This window comes from Aspergillus wentii, assembly GCF_001890725.1.
Source record: "Aspergillus wentii DTO 134E9 unplaced genomic scaffold ASPWEscaffold_5, whole genome shotgun sequence".
NCBI lineage: Eukaryota > Fungi > Ascomycota > Eurotiomycetes > Eurotiales > Aspergillaceae > Aspergillus > Aspergillus wentii.
In genome coordinates this window covers 1,548,531-1,566,281 of record NW_024467836.1, presented here as the reverse complement: position 1 = coordinate 1,566,281, position 17,751 = coordinate 1,548,531, and the positions used below count along the sequence as shown (strand labels likewise).

The window sequence follows — 17,751 nt, the reverse complement described above, 5'->3', positions numbered from 1 at the left end:
GGTCCCTCGTGCTTGCTGCACTGGGATTTTCTTGTTTTATATAGAGCCGCAATATGAGTACTGAGATTTATATTTGCTTTTGGTTCTTTGCTATCTAAGGTGTGACGAAGCCTGATAGTGCTTTTTTCTTTGTGTCAAAGAAACCCCAACACTTTGAAGGTCCAAAAAGGAATATTCAATATTGGATCTAATGCTACTAGACTAATATTCTATAGGCAAAAAACAACTAAAATGCAATAGTCTAATGTACATGGGAACAACTAGCTGTTCATCTCCGCTCCAGCCACCTCTCCAACCACCGTCGTTCATCTCGCTCCGCTTCCCAACCTTCTTTCCCTTCAGCCAATTCCACGCCTCCGCGCTCATCAACCGCGATTCTAACTTCATCCGCTTCCATGGCTTTGACTCCACCACAGCTACGGATCAACTGATCGTCCAAGCTCAGATATTCCGCATACCGCCGCAATCGAGGCCGATACATGACGGAAGTCAATAGAGTTGGTCGGGTATGGGTCTTGGCCAGATTTAACACGGCACAGGCCCGCAGGATATCTTCAGCTGCAGCAGTCTCGATCCACTCTGGATTGACATAGTCGTTGGCCAGAAGATCCAGCTCCTGTTCTGAGCCTACCGCGAAGGGCGTCAATGATCCCAATGTTTTGGCCTGGTGTGATATGAGCGCAGCTCGCTTTCGTGCGGCCTTTTGTATTCTATCTTTCTCTACCTGTCGTGGAACACGACATGTAAATGGTGTGACAGCTGTGCCAAAAGCAAGTACGGCTAGAGGAGTTAATTCTCCGCAGATGATGAGAATAAGCGTGAATGGGACCATTCGGCGCACATCGTATGCGGCCCGGCGCACCAATTGAAAGTTGGAGCGGCTGAGGTTGAGGGACTCAACGGCCTTGCGAAAGGCATTGTTCTGGGAGGATGGGGGAGCTGGAGGAGGAGATGTCGGTAGGTAGGAGGGGAGGCCGAGGGAGCCTCGGATTGGCAAAGAAGCACGATAGTTGTGGTAGACATTCTTCAATCCCGTCTTGTAGAAAGAAACATAGGCCCGACCGAGAGCAACATATCGTTTGAGTTTATCCGACGCACTAGCAGATGGTGAGATAGGATCCGGCTGGTTGAGGTCGGCTGGTCGTGTGCTCGGGGGAGGATTGACATCGTGGGCAAGCGAAGTGGTTGCTGTCGAGGAGGTGGAGGGAATGGCAGACGAAGCTGGTTGTGCCGAGGATGACGGACGGGTGTGTGATTTGGACGAGTGAGAAGAATGAGAGGAATATCGACACGAGGAACTAGAGATTGCAATCAGATTCACTTGAATGGCGCCTCTGGATGTTTTGGAGGCGGAGTAAGACTGTAGCCACGACGGGACGGAGGTGAAAGCCGGAGGCTGACGACGAGAGAGGAGGGCCCGATGGCCACTGAGAACTGCAGGCATCATGCAGGATGCATAGACGATGTTATTTTGATGGAAACGAGCGAATAATAGAGGGAAACGAGATTCAATTCGGCGTTGGACGTGAAGGTGAAGGCCGAAACAAGCCAGAAGTGGGAAATAAAAATACAGATGCCTGAGGCATAAATGACACCTCAGGCACTGAGATTGTATATCTATGACATCATAGGATGTCATCGCACATCATTATTTTACATTCTATACAAGTTTCTGACGGTCCTCTCTGGTTAAACTACAAATCAATCTCGGCTGCGATCATACTTGCCGACAAGAATCCCGTCACGAAAAGCATTGCTTTCTTCTCCCCCTCAGACTGCGGCTCAATCGGGATCAGAAGAGCTGCACTGGCGCCCCGGATGGTTGACCCATCATCTTCAAAGATCAGGCGTCTTTTCCACTTGGTGACCCCCTTTTCGTCCGTTCCATTGGGCTGTACATGCCACACCATCACTGATTCCGTTCCCGCCGGATCAGTGACGGTTTTGGCCACATCGATAGGTCGTGCAAGTCCACCAAATAAGTAGCCACTTGCATCGTGCGACTCAGTGCGATACGGATCCTCGTAGTAGGTAGGGTTGTCGATCGCATGGTCCAGCGGAATCTTCTCTAGGATAGAGATCGTGTGGTTGTTGCTGTTTGATTGCGCACGGTAAAAGGCACCCCCCATCGCGCAAGTAATGATAATCTCTCCTGATGGGTTATGTCCGAGACCATTATTGTTGTACAAACCGGTCAAGGCCACTGAAGCATCAATATCGGACACTGCATCCATGGAGCTCAGGCTGTTCATCTCGACATGGATGATGTTGGTCCATGTGGATAATGGGATATAATCTTCGACCTTACGTTTGATGCCTTCGCGGTATACATGGTCATTTGTAACGTAGAAAGAAGACGAGCTCTCAGCATAGATATCGTTGGGCGTTGTGATCAACGGATGACGGATGGAGCGAACGTGTTTGATCATGTCTGACTCTAGGACATGATGAAAAAGCTCGACCTGAGAGCGGGCTTTGGGGACATCTCCTCCACGGGGAACATCTTGATAGTATTCAGGGTTAGGAAGATGGTTGACTGCAAGGATGTAAACAGCATCGACCTGGTTAGGGTCTTGGATGACATCGATTCCGTGTGTTACAAAAGGGCCCCCGAAGTTCTCATACGCGAGTCGGGTCGATTTCAACGTCTAACATATAAATTAGCTCTTCAATGGGACAAATACACCAAGCCCATAAATCTCAATGCTCACCTTGGGATCAATAACATGGATCGAACCGGTTGTCTCGGTAGGCTTCTTGAAAAGCGCAAGAGGTGGGAACCATTCAAAACGAGGCACGATCGAGTCCTCGCAAGCGGTAAAAAGTTTGTTGGCAGGCTTATAATGATGCAGATCTTCACAATGTATCGTATCCTCGATCTTGAACAGATTCTGGCCCTCCACAAGCATCATCTTGGCTGGCTTGTTGAAAATCCCTGTCATGGTCAGTCGCCAGGACACTGGGCGGTACAGCGTGGCCACCAGGACAGCCACGATGGCGAGCTTCAACAGGCCTCCCATGGTGGCTGCTGGTAAGAAGTGGTGTCTTTTGCTGCGTTTGGTAGACAGACGAATTGGACTGGGAACAGAAGAGAATTTAAAGAGCAATGAAGGGGGGAGAACTACCTCCCCTTCTCATCCTTGGCCTAGCGATTCAGCCCATAAATTACCCAATCGCGATGCTAACAACCTTGTGCAATTGTGCTCCATGATAGAGTGGAGACCGTAGCATCGTGCTGGTTGTTGTTGGGAGAGGAAAAGATCGTCATCACATATTCTGGTGGGAATGGGTAGTTAACCAAGTATGGAGCAGCAAACGGCGATCGTCACAGCCGAGGCTATTTGAGATCAATCGCATTCGGTATGGAAGTTGATCACGCCAAGGGGAATTATTCTGATCGTGGCTAGTACAGAGTACTTGTTTCAAGGATGTGCATTTATTCAAGTCCAGTGCTGTTATTTGTAGGTAAAAGAGAACTACAGTGTATGCTACCGGAGCAGAAATGGAGTTCAAAACAGAACAAAAGCTAGTTTGTGCTACATTTTTAAAACAACAGATTGGATGTTTTCCCTCTTTTCTTTCCTTTCCTCCATTCCCATCTGAGTCAAGGGATGCCTCGTTATTTCGCCAAAAGCCAGACAGGGAATTGGAAGACATGACAATATCGATCCTTTGCCGTAAACTCCTCCATCCTCAAATCACAAACGTATCAAGTAAGGCTTCCCGAAATCAATCACAAATTCCCATTAAGTATTGTCGTGTTCCCAAGAAAGCAAAGTACAAATCAATTCATTACCTGTTTAGCCTCCAAGAATTCTTGGTCGCTGGCGTCGAGTACATCATACTCTTCGTCAGTCAAGAAACCAGCTTCCGTGTCGTTGTCCTCGAGGGTGAGGCTCTCGACGTCCTCGAAAATGTCTCCCTCGGATGGGTTGGTCACAGACGGAGCGGATGGCGCACCTTCCATCGCTTCGTGAGTGCTCGTTACGGGAGATTCTTTGTCCAATGTAGGGAAGATCATACAGCTTCGACTGGTTTCAGCCTCCTGGGTCTTGGGAGTTTCTTGGGTCTCCTTCTTTTCAGGTTCAACAGCGGTAGGGGCAGGTGCATCAGTCTGCACCTGAACATCACACCAGAGACGATGTCCAAAAGGCATGCCATCCGAGAGTTTGAGTCGCCAATATGAAATTGCAACCCCCAGCCGGTTGGGTGTCTTGAGTGTTACGGTAAAATCAGCACTCTGTCCAGGTTCCAAAGGAGCCGACAGCCCGTTGCTCTTCATCGCAGCCGTGATTGATGCAAGGCTGGAGGGGTGCTCCGTGTCCACATTGAACATGGAGTCACCGCCTACGAAACGTACTTCACTATCGGCGGGCCATGCAAGAGGTCCCGGATTGTAGAGCGTCCACGTCTGCTGGAACACATGGTTCGGGGGTAGTATGCTCCCATCACGAACGGTATCCCGAATGAAGAAAGCCTGGTAGTCGGTTGACTGTTCCGAGACCGGCATGGCCTTGGGTTGATTTGGCTTCTCTTTTTCCTGTACCGGGGCAGCTTTTTCCACTGGCATGCTTGGCTCAACCGCCACCGTTCTTGGCTCTTCTGGCACTTCCTTTTCGACTGGAGCATAAACCTGTGTGGAGGTAGACTTTTGGACTGGATCACCCAGCACAACCGACGAACCGGCAGGGCCAGTCTCATTCACGGTGCTTACAGTCACACTGCGAACGGGTGTCTTAAACATGACCATCGGGTGAGTGCGGTTGTGCGTGTTATTTGGAAGTGCCTCGCATTTCGCACAGAAATCGGTATCATAACACACGGAGCACTTGTAGCGAGTGCCATAAATGTATCCAGGGGCGGGTCTGTTCTTGCAAAGGGGGCCATCACAGAGGATGCCATAGTGGACTTCATGCTGCTGAGGAGGCTCGGAAATTGTGTCGAAGATAGGAACAAACCGATGGCCTGGATGATTTTGCGAGGAGTTTGTCACACATTCCGAACAGTAGTCCCAATCAGGGCAAGTCAGGCATTTGTGACGCACGCCAACAATGCCCTAAAGACGGATTAGTTGGCAACCTAGGACGATCAGGACGCATATAACTTACGGATTCACAGCCGTCGCAAATGGCCGCATGTTGATGGCGGCGGCCTGGACTGCAGCGGGCCATAACCAGACCCTTCAAGCAGAACTTGCGATCGCAGAGGAGCGAAAATGTGTGGCCAGGATGATGACCATGCTGATCCTTAAGGAGACAAGTGATGCAGAGATCATAGTCCTCACAGTCACCACACGTGACGATTTTGGTTTCATCAAAATCTAAGCTTCATTAGAATCTGAGCTGCAACGCTAGTAAGAACAGAGCTTACCTTTGAGACAGGAGTTGCAGATGCGCTCTTCAACCTTGGGAAAGGGTGCTGCGGGGAATTCCGAGGCCTTTTCCGAAACAGGCTCGGGGACAGGCTCGGAAATAGGCTTCTCAGTCTCCTGAGTCTGAGGCTTCCGGGAAACAAACATTTCGGTGGTACTGTTGGTGACCACGCCGTCGTCGACGAGTCGCTTGATCAACCAATGCTCCTTACCCTGGCATGAAACTCCTGCGTCGACACACTGCAGGCACAAGTCGTAGTCGCCATCCGCGCAGATGCTGCAGTGGTAGTGCTCGTTGGGGATAGAGCGACCACAATGGTTGCAGTCAATACAGAACAATCCACTGGGAGACTTATGCGACACAACTGGGAGGCTGAGGTTGTCCTGGCTCAACATAAAGTCCCTGTAGCGAGGGTGGGAGTCGGCTAGAGCAGCCTGGTTAGTGTCATTTTGACTTGGGGACGAGCTAGAAGCGGTGCTGGGCATGGTTTCGTCTTGAGCTACAGGGAGTGGAGAGCTCAAAACTGTTTCCAGATAACTATATCTCGCCGGGCTTGGTTCCTCTGCGAAGTTGTCTTGTGGTGCTGGCTGGGATGAGGTGTCGTTCTCCGCAGTAGCTTTGATACGGATTTTCAATTTGGCTTTGGCGGCGCGGTAAAGTTGCTTGTAGACCGCCACGTTCTCAGAGTCCAGACGAACGAAGCAGCCGGCGCTGTCGGAATAGCGTTCAAAGATGACGTTGACATCCGCCGGGACGCCAAGGAGCAGTCGGAGCTATTACGCGAATACTTATCAGTATACAGCAGACCAAGGGATGGAGGAGCGAAGGCAGATGTGTCAAATATTCATAAGATAATACACAATAGGAAATGGCATGAGATAATGGTCGATAGCGTGGATGCAAGACCAAAAGACATGATCGATCATACGGCATAGTATGGGGAAGCGTTAAGCTCCGGTCGGAGCTCGGGTGGAGACATACCTTCTGGGGAAGAACATGGGCCCCGAGATCTCTCAAAGGGACTTTAAACCGTCGAGTATTATCATTGTAAACCACCTTGACAGTAATCAAGGTAGATGGACCGACTCGTTCGGTTTGGGGAGATGGAGCAGACATGGCGGTGATGATGATGTAGGAAAGCCGGGGGGGACAGAGGGTAAAGTCGGTCAGATGCTAATGGGCACTCCACTCGCAAGAGACGTCCCTAGAAATAGACCAGGAAGGAACAACAATATCCCTCAAGCGGTGGAAAATGATGGTGAAACGGATGAAAAGAAGAGGAGGATGAAGAAGAAGATGAAAAAAGGAGACGAGTGTGGGAAAGGGAGAGAAGAAAGAGATGGGCGCAGAGATTAGGAATGGAAGACAAGGCGAGGCGCTGCCTGGAGGTCATCTGCATTCGGCAATGGGAGGCGGTGAAGGACTGGGGATAAGCATGGGTGGGGAACAACGTCAGGATTGCGAATACATGGAATCGACAGAGAGGATGTCTACGTATCTACAAGAGTTTATGAAGGTGGCAGGATAGAGGGGGGAGAATTGATACGTCTAGAGCGTGGATGTTTTATTTTGTCTGTAATAAAGGAAACTAGCTACGTATTGCTTTGTATAGAGTACCTAGGTACATAGTTAGGGAGATTATCCACTGATTATCCACTGATCTTCAGCCTCACCATCAATTGTCAATCATTTCATGACAGTCAGGTTGCTGGAAGGAATATGGAAAGATAATGCTTGTTCAATTACTTTTAGTTTTATATTTTTTTAAAACCCTCATGCCCACATCCTACAATCACTGATCTCTCAGGATGTAAAGAACGGCCAGAGAATCCACATCACAATAAAACAATGATAATCATGCAGTATGAGGCGCAAAGACAAGACTTCGCCGGAAACGCCTCTCAAGGGTGTATGGAAGGTTATGGAGATATATCATCAGACACGGGGATGGCGCTAGGTCAAAGTATGACCTCCCAGACCACCACCTCCGGAATCGTCAATGCAGGAAGGAGAGAACCCATACAAATGCGAGGCATCTCCGGGCAAGATAACAGCAGCAGGACAAAGTGCAAAAGAAAATCGCTAAAATGCATCAAATCCTAATCTAGTGACTAAGATAGAACTGATGGGAGGGGCATGGCGGGACGGTATTGGAATCAGAATTGGAATAAAAAGCCGAAGAAGAAAAAGAACAACATCATTGCAGAAAGCTGAGAGATAATGAGAGCTCATGAAGATGAATAATCAGGAAAGACGTAACATCTCGATAAGAGAAGAGAAAAGAAATATAGAAAGATAGAAAGATGGCGAAGGGAAGTGAAAAGAAAAATTTCAGATGCCAGAAAAGAAAAAGGCAAAAAGAGAAAAGGGCGTATAATATAATATAAAGAAAAACGAAATGAAAGAAAAATATAAGTCCCGCAATGCGCCTCTCACTGTGAGGCATAGTAAACGCCTTGTGCTTGAGGATAGTAATAAGTCGTACCAGGAGGGGTCATCATCCCGCCCATCCCCACAACTCCACCAGGCCCGGGGGCAGGCATCGGAAACGATTGGTTCGGATACATTTGTGCGGCATCATAGTAATATACCGTACCGCCTGCCTCATGTGCAACGGTATTGGGTTGCGAGGACTGCTGCTCAGCTGATGAGGCGTGCGGTGCCGGCATCATATATGGTACCTGCTGACTGGGAGGTGGGAATGGAGGGACAGACGCCCCAGGGCCACCGGAAGCATTATACGGTGGAAACTCGTTGCCAGAAACGGGATAATACATGGCACCCGGAGGATATGCTGCTGGGTAGAACCCTGGAGGCTGCTGGAAGTTGTACGGCTGGAACGGTTGTGCATGAATGACACGCTCCGGGATGTGTGATAAAGGTGTCACAGACGTCTGAGGGTGGCCAACGTCCGATCCATACAAGCCATTGGGTACCGGAACCTGGTGATGGAAGGGTTGTTCCTGCTGTGGTTGTGGGGGGTTGAACGCAAAACTCGCGGGACTTTCGATGTCTGCGACAGATACGGCCTTTTGAGGACGGGGCTGATGCATGGGAATCGGAGCCTGACGGCTCTCGCGATAGAGGGGATGTTGAGGTTGTGGTGGAGGCAGAGATGGGGGCATTGCTGGTGCCGGTGCAACAGGGCCGGCAGCCACTGGAGGGATGCCTCCAGGCGGTCGAACAGGTGGTGGAAGGCGAACAACTGGTTTGCCATTCTCCGTCGTAACCATCGTCTGCCGGGAGAATATGGACCCGGCCGGTGAGTATCCTTCCTGAGATCCTGCTCTTCCTAACGACGATCTCCGGCTCATAGTGACACTAGGTGTGTATGCAGAGTTGGTAATACTGGTACGTCTTCCACCATAAAATCCACCACGACCTCTACCACGGAAAGCCTGCTGGTTGGGCCGTAATGCTCGTGGGATGAAAATGAAAGACCGCTCTGTAGACGGGAATATGTATCTTGGAGGTTGACCAGGAAGAGAAATCCGAACAGGTTTGTCCCGACGCAAAGGGGGCCGATGCTGAGGCAATCGAGTATGCTGCCTCTTCTGGACAGTGGGGTGCGGGATTGGACGATCCATACCCGGCAGGTATACCACGACAGGCACATTTCCTATCAGGGTGGTGCTAGAGAAAGAACGGTTGGGAGGAGACGATCTGGGGGCTGTAGGTACTGGCTTGGAGGGGTTGGGCATCATATTCGGTGCGGCAGGAGAATTAAGGGCAGGCGAATCATCTCCGGCGACGGTATCGTGAAGGTCATGAGTCCACTGGCCTTGACTGGCATCGGACTTGGAAAGATTTCTGGTGATAGTTAGTAATCTACAGATCATATTGTAGCTGGCTATACAAAGCCATACCTGCGTGTGTTGCCATCCACAATAAGGCCGTAAGGCCTTGATTTCGACTTGTTGAAGGGCCTGTAACCATTTGTCCCCGACTCCGTAGATCGCTTATCGTGAAGGAAGAAGCTGCCTCGTGTTGGCACAAAGGCTGGATTTTCATCCCGTTCCTTGATGTACTTTTCATGTTCACGACGTTTCCTCTCTGCAAAAGTCTCCCGTCTCGGTTCTGTAGGTGGCGCCGATGGTGTCCTGCCAGCTTGATTGGGCTCCTCCATGTTATCGAAATGGATTTCGGCCACCTCATTTGTCTCACCGGAGATCTTCATCCCATTTAACATCGCTTCCGTATCTGATACCGCCGACTGCATGGCTTGTTTCCCGGGGGAAACGGAATTCTGTCGTCCCAGCTGTTGATTCGTCTCGGGCAGCCGTCCATTAACTTGATGCCCGTTGATTCTGCTCTGCGGGGAGGCGGGCGCCTCATCATCACTCTCATCACTGCCTTCTCCATCGGCATCTTCGTCGTCTTGATGACTGATGATCGATCCCTCACTTAGCGAGTCGTCCTCCAACTCTCCATCTATCGAGCCCTCATCCTCGCCTTCCTCGTCCCTCCTCCTTCTCCGGCTAGCAACGATGTTGCGGCTACGAGGAGCCATGCTAACGGCGAAGTAGCGACGCTGCAGATTTTGAAGGCCGAGTTTACCGTCTTTCGACGATATGGTGTGTCGAGGAAGGAGTTCCAAGGTGCGGGTGCACCGACCAGGAACAACTGCGGCAGGGCCAGCAGTGTGCAAGGACTGTGGCGGGCGGAATGATGAATTCTGAACTCAAACAGAGCCAAATAACAACGAGGTTGAGAAGGTGGGCCGATGGACGGGAGAGAGAAGAAAGATGAGAAGTAATAAACAGCTTGAGAGCGAGGTCCGGACGGGATGGACAGGTTCGAAGGAGGACAAAATTGATGGCTTTGAGCATTTGAGCCATGACATCGAGAGAGATGTCAACCGCCCCGATCGGGTTTAGCGCGCTTCCAAACCACATCAGCGATTCTAGACTGCGTGGATGTTGACAGAGACAATGATGATGGAATAATACGTTCACCACCATGATGTTGGGGGTATTGGGCTAATATAGTATTTGCAGTTTACTGTTATTATATAAATTACTTATTTGCTTCTTTTTTTTTTTTTCGCCTCTTTTTTCCCGTCATTTACAATTTAAACTTGAAGGGCTAGTTGGGCTTGCTAGTCTTTCGTAAGACAAAATAGTATCCAGTGACAAATATCATAGATATGTTTAATAAGGTAGTAACTTTTGGGTATCTGCGAACCAAGGGTAAGCGTATAGCCTTCGGGTTCAGTTGCCAGTCATCGGGCAATCTATATCCGTAGATCATTGCCATGCAGGCTTTCAACATCACTTCCCAACGATAAAAGACAGGCCAAGCATCAGGTTTTCACTCTAACAAGTATTTAGGGGAGGACCCAGGTACCCCCGACCATTCTTTGCTGGGACACCACGAAACCTTAGGCCTCTTAGTCAAAAGTGGTCTTCTTGCCTTGCGATTCAACAATGGCACCACTGAGCTTCTGCACGGTTTCCTGGTCGTATCGAGTGTATTCGGGCTTTTGTCGCCTGGCCCTTTCTGGTCGTGACCGTGCAGTCTGCTCCCTGGTTGCATCCTGATAGTTATCGACTTCGGCGATGTCTGCACCATCTTGCCTCTTGCCTTCCCCTTCTTTACCGAAACGCTTCTTGTAACGGGTTGTTGCATCTTCCGCAAATTCCATTCGCATGCGCCGACCCAACAGGTTGTTCACCCAGATCTTTCTTTGTCTCGGTTTCTTTGCTTTCACAGGCTTCCGCTTTCCAGAATCCGCGTCTTCCCCTTCATCCTCCTCTTCTTCTTCCTCCTCTTCATCGTCCTCTGGGACAAAAACATACCCCTTCACCGCTGCTTCAGCTGCTGGAAGCTCCTCGAACTCCACCCAACCATAGCCCTTGCATTTTCCACTGTCTTGGAAAGTGGCCACATGTACATGTGCCACCGTTCCACACTGCCCAAAGTGTTCTTCGATAACCTCTTTCGTTGCGTCAAAGCCGAGGTTACCGACAAATATACGTCTCGAAGGTGCATGACCCGAGGCGGAGCCGGTTTTCTGTTCATCCTGGGACTTTTCTGGCCGGCCCTCGAAGCTCTTCGAGTTCTTAATCAGCACGCGGCGGCCCGAAAAGAGCTGCTCACTCAGGCCCAATGCTTCGTTAAGAGCTTTGGCGCTGGAAAAATCGACATAGGCAAATCCTTTGTTTTGGACCCTACCAAACCTCTCCGCTCCTTTCGGCATATTGATACGTGTGATGCTGGTCTCTGCAAAGGAGCAATTGCTTGTCAAGAATTGGCGCAAATCATCTTTGCTGACGTTGAAACCCAGGTTTCCAATCCAGATACCGTAATCAGAGCGCTGCTGCTTTGTAGAAGCCTCCTGATCTGTGGTCTGAGTTTTTGATTCCGCAGCGCCCTCGCTTGTAGGCTCATTTCCCTTCTTTTTGGCCTTTCGCAAAGCTTTCTTCGATGGGGGTTCTGGTGCAGAAACGTCGATCTCGAGCTCGGGACCGTCGTGCAGCTTTCGCTTCTTTTCGCTTCCTTCACCAAGACCAGCCATTTTGACTTCTTTCTTGTCTTTCTCGAAGTGAAAGGGAGGAATAATTAAATGTGAATGTAGAATTAAAAAGAGTAAAAGTGGGCTTCAATTCACCAAGAAAAAAGACGGCCCGATTTCCATTCACTATCGAAGATGAAACTTTTTACGGCGGGCAAAAACTCCATCCATGCAGTTCCGTCCGTCGGCTTCAATAATCAGCCTTGGCGGAAATCCATCGCGATCGACGTGCCGCTTAGCAAACGCCTGACTTCCCTTGCTCCATCCTCTTTCAAATCCACCCCCAATTCCATCTTGACAGGTGTATCGTACCTACTACATCGCTTCGATCCCATCTCGCTCATCATGGTGCAAGACAACGATGAGTCTCAGTCTATGGCTGAGAGCTTGCCAGATGCGCCTGCGGCGACCCCTGCCAAACAGTCCTACCGGTCGTTCAAGTAGGCGTGATCTCAACGATGTCTAATAATAAACCCAAACTAATGAGTCTTTGATTACAGAAAAAAGTATGCCAAGCTTAAGGTCAAGTTTGAACTCGGAATGAGAGAGAGTGAATCGCTCATCCGCGAAGAGCTGCGCATCGAAGACCTTTCGAAGAGGATTCAGGAGCAAAATGAGTACGAAATCTGGCTCATGCATGGGATACCATCAAATGCTAATTCTACTCCAGTCAACTTCTTGAAGTTTTGCTTGAATTTAATGACAGCCTTCATATTTCTCCAAGCCTACGATACGATCTAAGTGCCCCCGGTGACGACTTCTTCTTACCCACCCCAGACAGGGAACTGTCGCCAATGCACAAGAATGCTACAGTTGCGAATTCGGCATTGAAGCAAGCTAGTGCAGGAATGGCAGCTGGAGAGATAGTGCCTGAAAATTATCGCGGCCTGGAAGGAAATGTTAAGCGCGACACAGCCTTCGCACCGGAGATGCAATATTCGTCTTTGACAAAGCTTCCCCACACCACGTCACATCCAGAGGAACAAAGTCTGTCTGCGGAAAGTACATTTGGACACACTCTGGGATTTCTCACGCCGGAGCATGAAACCGAATATTATTTGGCTATGGATGCTAGGCTTGGAGACGAGTCAGCGGCTCTGCAGTTAAGTCGCACTTCGGACAAGCCCTCGTTTGCCGACCGGGAAAGAGATGCTTCGCTTAGAAACCCTGTTTCCGTCTATAACTGGCTGCGGAGGAACCAACCACACATCTTCCTGCAGGACAACGAGAATGCTTCAGAGAAGTCTGGCTCGCGACCATCAAACCCACGTGGCTCAAAACGAGCGCCGACAACCCAGCCGCGAAAAGATGAGGACGTGTACGATGAAGATGGTATTCTGGTGGAGAGCGGGCCTACCCCCGGAAGTACCAAGGGCAAGCGCAAGCGCGATGAAGATACCGGATATCGACCCAAGGGAGGTAGCAGCCGTTCAAACCGCAAGAAGAAGGACGAGGGAAGCTCCGGTGGGAGACGTACTTCGAAAAGGTCGTCGGGTATCGGTGCCTGAGAAACAACGATTTGAAACTTTGTCCTTTCTTCCTTCTGTATTACTAGACATCTTTTTTCCCCTCCCTTTTAATGCTCGGATGTTCGGTTTGGTCCAGAGTTTGGTGCTGGTATACGTTGCACTACCTTGAGGTCATTGTGGACGTCCAATTCAGTCAGCGGTCTTTTAGTCTGATGCCTTGTTATTCGATTTCTCCCATGTCAATGTGAAGGCAGTGTTCTTTTCTCAGATTTACTCGAATGTACTTCAAAGAGCCCTATGCTATATTAAATGTGCCTGGGTCTTTTGCTTTTCTTGCCTTTGCAGCATTCTTTCCCTCGCTTCTTTCCTAACAGATGTAAAAATATTGATAACAAAGAATTTGTTTGCAGTTACCTCCTTCAGCTCACACATGTATCATAAATGTAGAATAATCCCTTTAAACAAGATTAGAATCCCAGCTGGTGAAGATATAAAAAGAGGATAGGGTATCATCAACTCACGTGCCTCTCCACAGCTGTTTGCTCTGTTTGTTCTTCGCCTTCTCGAGTCCCAAAGTCTTTTGCAGGCGCAAGATCTAACATCTACGACTTTTCAACTTTCTACATTCCCGGGTTGCTTCATAAATCTTGTGATTGCTGGATTGTACAGAATCTCGTGCATAACATTCAAAATGGCCATCACCATTCTCCCTCCAGTGGTGGAGGATGTCGATATCTCCCATGCAGATTCCGACGATGATTCCATGTCGGTCGACTCGGATGGAGGCGTGGATTTGGCCGGAGGAGCTTCTCGACCAGGCAAACGAGCCCGTCTTGCAGGAGGCAACAAAATTGGGGCAGGGATTGTGACGCCGGGAGAAGTGGTGACGGATGATCCACAATGGATGAGGTCAGTTTTCTTATTTCTATGCTCATGGCGACTTATTTCATCTACGTCCGATGGTATACTGACCAAGATACTTAGAGGTCATGGCACCTACACAAACCCTCTGTCAACTTCTATCATCGCTACCGTCGCTGGTACTGTCCAAAAAACCAACAAGTTGCTCTCCGTGACCCCTATTCGCGCCCGCTACACCCCGGAAATCGGTGATCTGGTGGTAGGGCGGATCGTGGAGGTCCAGTCCCGACGGTGGAAGGTCGATGTCGCCGCCCCTCTACTGGCGCAGCTCCCACTCTCCGCAATCAATCTGCCGGGTGGCATTCTGCGTCGACGAACGAGCGCGGATGAATTGCAGATCCGAACTTTTTTCAGCGAGGGTGATTTGGTGGTGGCAGAAGTTCAGAGCGTGCACTCTGATGGTGCGGCATCATTACATACACGGTCGCTGAAATACGGCAAGCTCCGAAATGGTGTCTTTCTTGCCGTGACGGGCACAGGTGGAAGTGGCGCATCGAGCTCGAATGTCAAGGGCGGAATTGGGCCTGGATCTGCCGCCGGAGGGACGGTGGGTACGACAGGCACTGGAGGTGTGGTTCGGTCACGAAGACAAGTTTGGACCATCAGTACTGCCAATGGTGGTGGTGATGTGAACGTCATTCTTGGAGTCAATGGGTACATTTGGATTGCGAAACACACCGACGGCACCGCGGCGGCATCGTCTACAACGGACAGTGTATCTATCACCCGAATGGAGGAGATGGTGTCGAGCTCGATCTACTCAAGTCAGAACGATGAGATCTTACCGCAAACACGACGTGAAATTGCACGTTTGGCGCAGAGCATCCGGGTTCTTGTCCAGGGCGGGGTGCCCGTGGATGAGGAGACGGTCATGTCGTCGTACGAGGCCAGTCTACAGGTGGATCTAGAGGTGGGCGATGATGACGAAGATGAAGATGGCAAAAGGGAAGGCAGAGAGTATCTCGAGGGGGACAAGGCACAAAGGATCCTGGAGTTGGTCCTGGAACGGAGATAAGGGGAAGGGTTCGACAGACGTGCTTGACTAGAAGAATAAGATACCCCTCATGAATGTTATGCAGTAGCTCTAGATATACTTGATATCCATTCCCATTCATGGATATCTCAGCCGATCCATCAGTCCTGATCCCGTCCATCCTCATCCTCACGTCGCTGTCCACTTTGACCTCATCGCAATGATAAGATTCAACAACCCCGCATCACGTGGCGATAGGATTGGCTTTCGATTCCTCTTCATTTTTTCTGCTTCTCCTTCTTCTCTGAATAAAAAGTCGATTCTCAATGGCTGCAGCAGTCGACATGCCTATTCTTTCATCTCGTCGCTTCGTGTTGTTTCACCTGCATTCCAGCGCTCAACAGCATGGCTTGCGTTAATAATCCGGTCACCGCCTGAGGATCATCGCCTCCCTTCTCCTTCGTCATCTTTTCATCCCTCTGGGGCCTAGATATACACACTGTCTTAACTCTCTCGATTAATAGGCATCATTCCAGACAGCATTACTATTATGCTTTTCATCTCTCAGACAGACTCTTTTCTTCAACCTCTCTGTTTCTCTAGGATAACCAATAACATTTCTTTGTCTCCTACTCCACCGAGTCCCACCTTGTGATATAATTTTCCTTGCTTCTTTCTAGAACCTTCAGGATTTCAGACCTCGACCTCAACTTTTTTTCCTTTTTCTTACAGTCTTACATTCTACATCGATTCTGCCTCTTCCAGTCAAGAGTAAATTTCACCATGCCTGATCTCCGTCGTCAGATCTTTGAGAGCGGCAAAACCGTCTCTCGCAAAGCTGCCTCTCGTGAAAGCTCTCGCCCTACTTCGCGAACCAACTCGACCCAGAACTCTCGTCATTCCTCTCGAAATACTAGTAGACACCCTACCGATGACGATGAAGACGCAGGTAATCTTAGCGACGAAACTGCCTGGAGGTGCGTCTTTCCCCCCTTGTTCTTTTTCTCCTTTTCACTCAGTTATCTGTGGCGGAATGACGTCACTGATTGGCTGCCTGGAAAATTATTTCGCAATCTTGATTATAGCAATAGAAACTGACTTGGCTGCCGAATAGTCTTGGATCTCTCGATGAATTAACAGACAATCCCGATCAAGATAATGGTGACTGGGCGCAAGAGCTCGGTGATCGCATCCAGGAGATCTTGGATCGCAAGCGAAGCAGCGTACAAGGTCGCGAAGAGACCTATGCTGCCTTCTGCCGCCTAGCCAAGTTCCACTACATCGAAGAAGAGATTCGCGGTCGCGTCAATGACCTCGTTGCAGCATTCTGCAAGAGTATTAAGTTCGAATCCAGCGTGCGAGAATCCACTTTGGCCCTTCGAGCCCTCGAGTTCCTCGCCATCACCGCATTCGACAACACCATCTTTGAAAATGCTGAGCCACTACTCTCGCGCACCATTCGAGACTCGACTTCCAACATTATCAAGGCAGCGGCGATTCACTGCTTAGGTACTTGCTCCCTTTTCGGTGGTGCTGGTGAGGATGGGATCATGGACCAGATGACTTTCTTCCTGGATATTGTGGCCTCAGACGGCCAGTCCATCGATGCCCCAGACGACGCTGGCAGTGTTACTGCTGCTCTACAGGAGTGGGGTTTTATGGCCACAGAGATTGAAGATCTCGAAAGTGAAAGTGAAGATGCGATCCAGATATTTATGGACCAGCTAAACAGTTCCGAGGCTAGTGTCCAGGTTGCAGCAGGAGAGAACATTGCCCTGCTATATGAGAAGAGCTACACCCCAGAGGAAGATGATGAGGCCGAGGACGAGGAAGACGAGGAGGATTCGGAAGATGAAACGGCCGAGACAAACGGCCCTAAACTCGTCAAGCGCTATGAACCTTACCACAATACACATGAACTGCAACAACAGCTGCAGTCACTCGCCACGGTGCATAGCAAACGCATTAGCAAGCGGGATAAGAAGAGCTTGCACAGCAATTTTGCCTCCATCCTCACAACAGTGGAGAACCCGCGTCGGGGCCCGATGTACAACACAGCGATCGACCAGGATACAAATCGCCACTATGGTAGCAAATTCACCGTCAAGGTTGGACGCGAAGGTGTGATGAACATTGATCGCTGGTGGAAATGGATCCGACTCAACGCGCTACGCCGCATGCTGCAGGGTGGTTTTGCGGTACACTATTTCCAAGGTAACCGGGCAGTTCTCGACAGTCTCCCGGTGATCATGCGCATGCAAACTCCAAGTGATCGATCTGGAGCAAAGAAGAGTGCCAGATCAAGGAATACACGCCATTTTGCCATGCACGAATCCGACGAGGAATAAATCGACCGATTATATAGTATTTGAATCATTGAATGCACGACGCTATACGCCAGAATTGAAAAGTTGGAAATGGGTTTTAGGGGGATTTTTATTGCTTTGTTTTTTTTTTACCCGCGGAGTCTTGAGGATGTATTGTGCTATCAAGGTTATTAGG

The 17,751-nt window shown here is 49.7% G+C and overlaps 6 protein-coding genes across 6 annotated transcripts; 2 read left to right on the top strand and 4 right to left on the bottom strand.

Annotated features, from left to right (window-relative positions):
* Nucleotides 1–268: 268 nt before the first annotated feature.
* On the bottom strand, nt 269–1,444 carry ASPWEDRAFT_29428 (uncharacterized protein; the record flags this gene model as incomplete). Its single annotated transcript, XM_040833283.1, has 1 exon — nt 269–1,444. The coding sequence occupies one exon, from the start codon at nt 1,442–1,444 to the stop codon at nt 269–271; it is 1,176 nt and encodes a 391-aa protein (XP_040687940.1).
* A 250-nt stretch (nt 1,445–1,694) lies between these two features.
* ASPWEDRAFT_113580 (uncharacterized protein) lies at nt 1,695–6,488 on the bottom strand (the record flags this gene model as incomplete). The annotated part of the gene is made up of 7 exons (XM_040828419.1): nt 1,695–2,648; nt 2,712–3,028; nt 3,378–3,393; nt 3,797–5,056; nt 5,109–5,320; nt 5,371–6,145; nt 6,354–6,488. The coding sequence occupies 7 exons, from the start codon at nt 6,486–6,488 to the stop codon at nt 1,695–1,697; spliced, it is 3,669 nt and encodes a 1,222-aa protein (XP_040687939.1).
* Nucleotides 6,489–7,804: 1,316 nt separating this feature from the next.
* ASPWEDRAFT_29425 (uncharacterized protein) lies at nt 7,805–9,882 on the bottom strand (the record flags this gene model as incomplete). Its single annotated transcript, XM_040833281.1, has 2 exons — nt 7,805–9,182; nt 9,239–9,882. The coding sequence occupies 2 exons, from the start codon at nt 9,880–9,882 to the stop codon at nt 7,805–7,807; spliced, it is 2,022 nt and encodes a 673-aa protein (XP_040687938.1).
* Nucleotides 9,883–10,403: 521 nt separating this feature from the next.
* Nucleotides 10,404–12,023, bottom strand: ASPWEDRAFT_42211 (putative RNA binding protein Rnp24). The gene has a single exon (XM_040835734.1). It carries the CDS (start codon nt 11,887–11,889, stop codon nt 10,762–10,764), a length of 1,128 nt encoding a protein of 375 aa, XP_040687937.1. The 5' UTR covers nt 11,890–12,023; the 3' UTR covers nt 10,404–10,761.
* Nucleotides 12,024–12,231: 208 nt separating this feature from the next.
* On the top strand, nt 12,232–15,291 carry ASPWEDRAFT_112880 (uncharacterized protein; the record flags this gene model as incomplete). Its single annotated transcript, XM_040828366.1, has 4 exons — nt 12,232–12,326; nt 12,387–12,503; nt 12,557–13,350; nt 13,949–15,291. The coding sequence occupies 4 exons, from the start codon at nt 12,232–12,234 to the stop codon at nt 15,289–15,291; spliced, it is 2,349 nt and encodes a 782-aa protein (XP_040687936.1).
* Nucleotides 15,292–16,032: 741 nt separating this feature from the next.
* Nucleotides 16,033–17,597, top strand: ASPWEDRAFT_29421 (IFRD domain-containing protein; the record flags this gene model as incomplete). Its single annotated transcript, XM_040833278.1, has 2 exons — nt 16,033–16,226; nt 16,364–17,597. The coding sequence occupies 2 exons, from the start codon at nt 16,033–16,035 to the stop codon at nt 17,595–17,597; spliced, it is 1,428 nt and encodes a 475-aa protein (XP_040687935.1).
* Nucleotides 17,598–17,751: the final 154 nt, after the last annotated feature.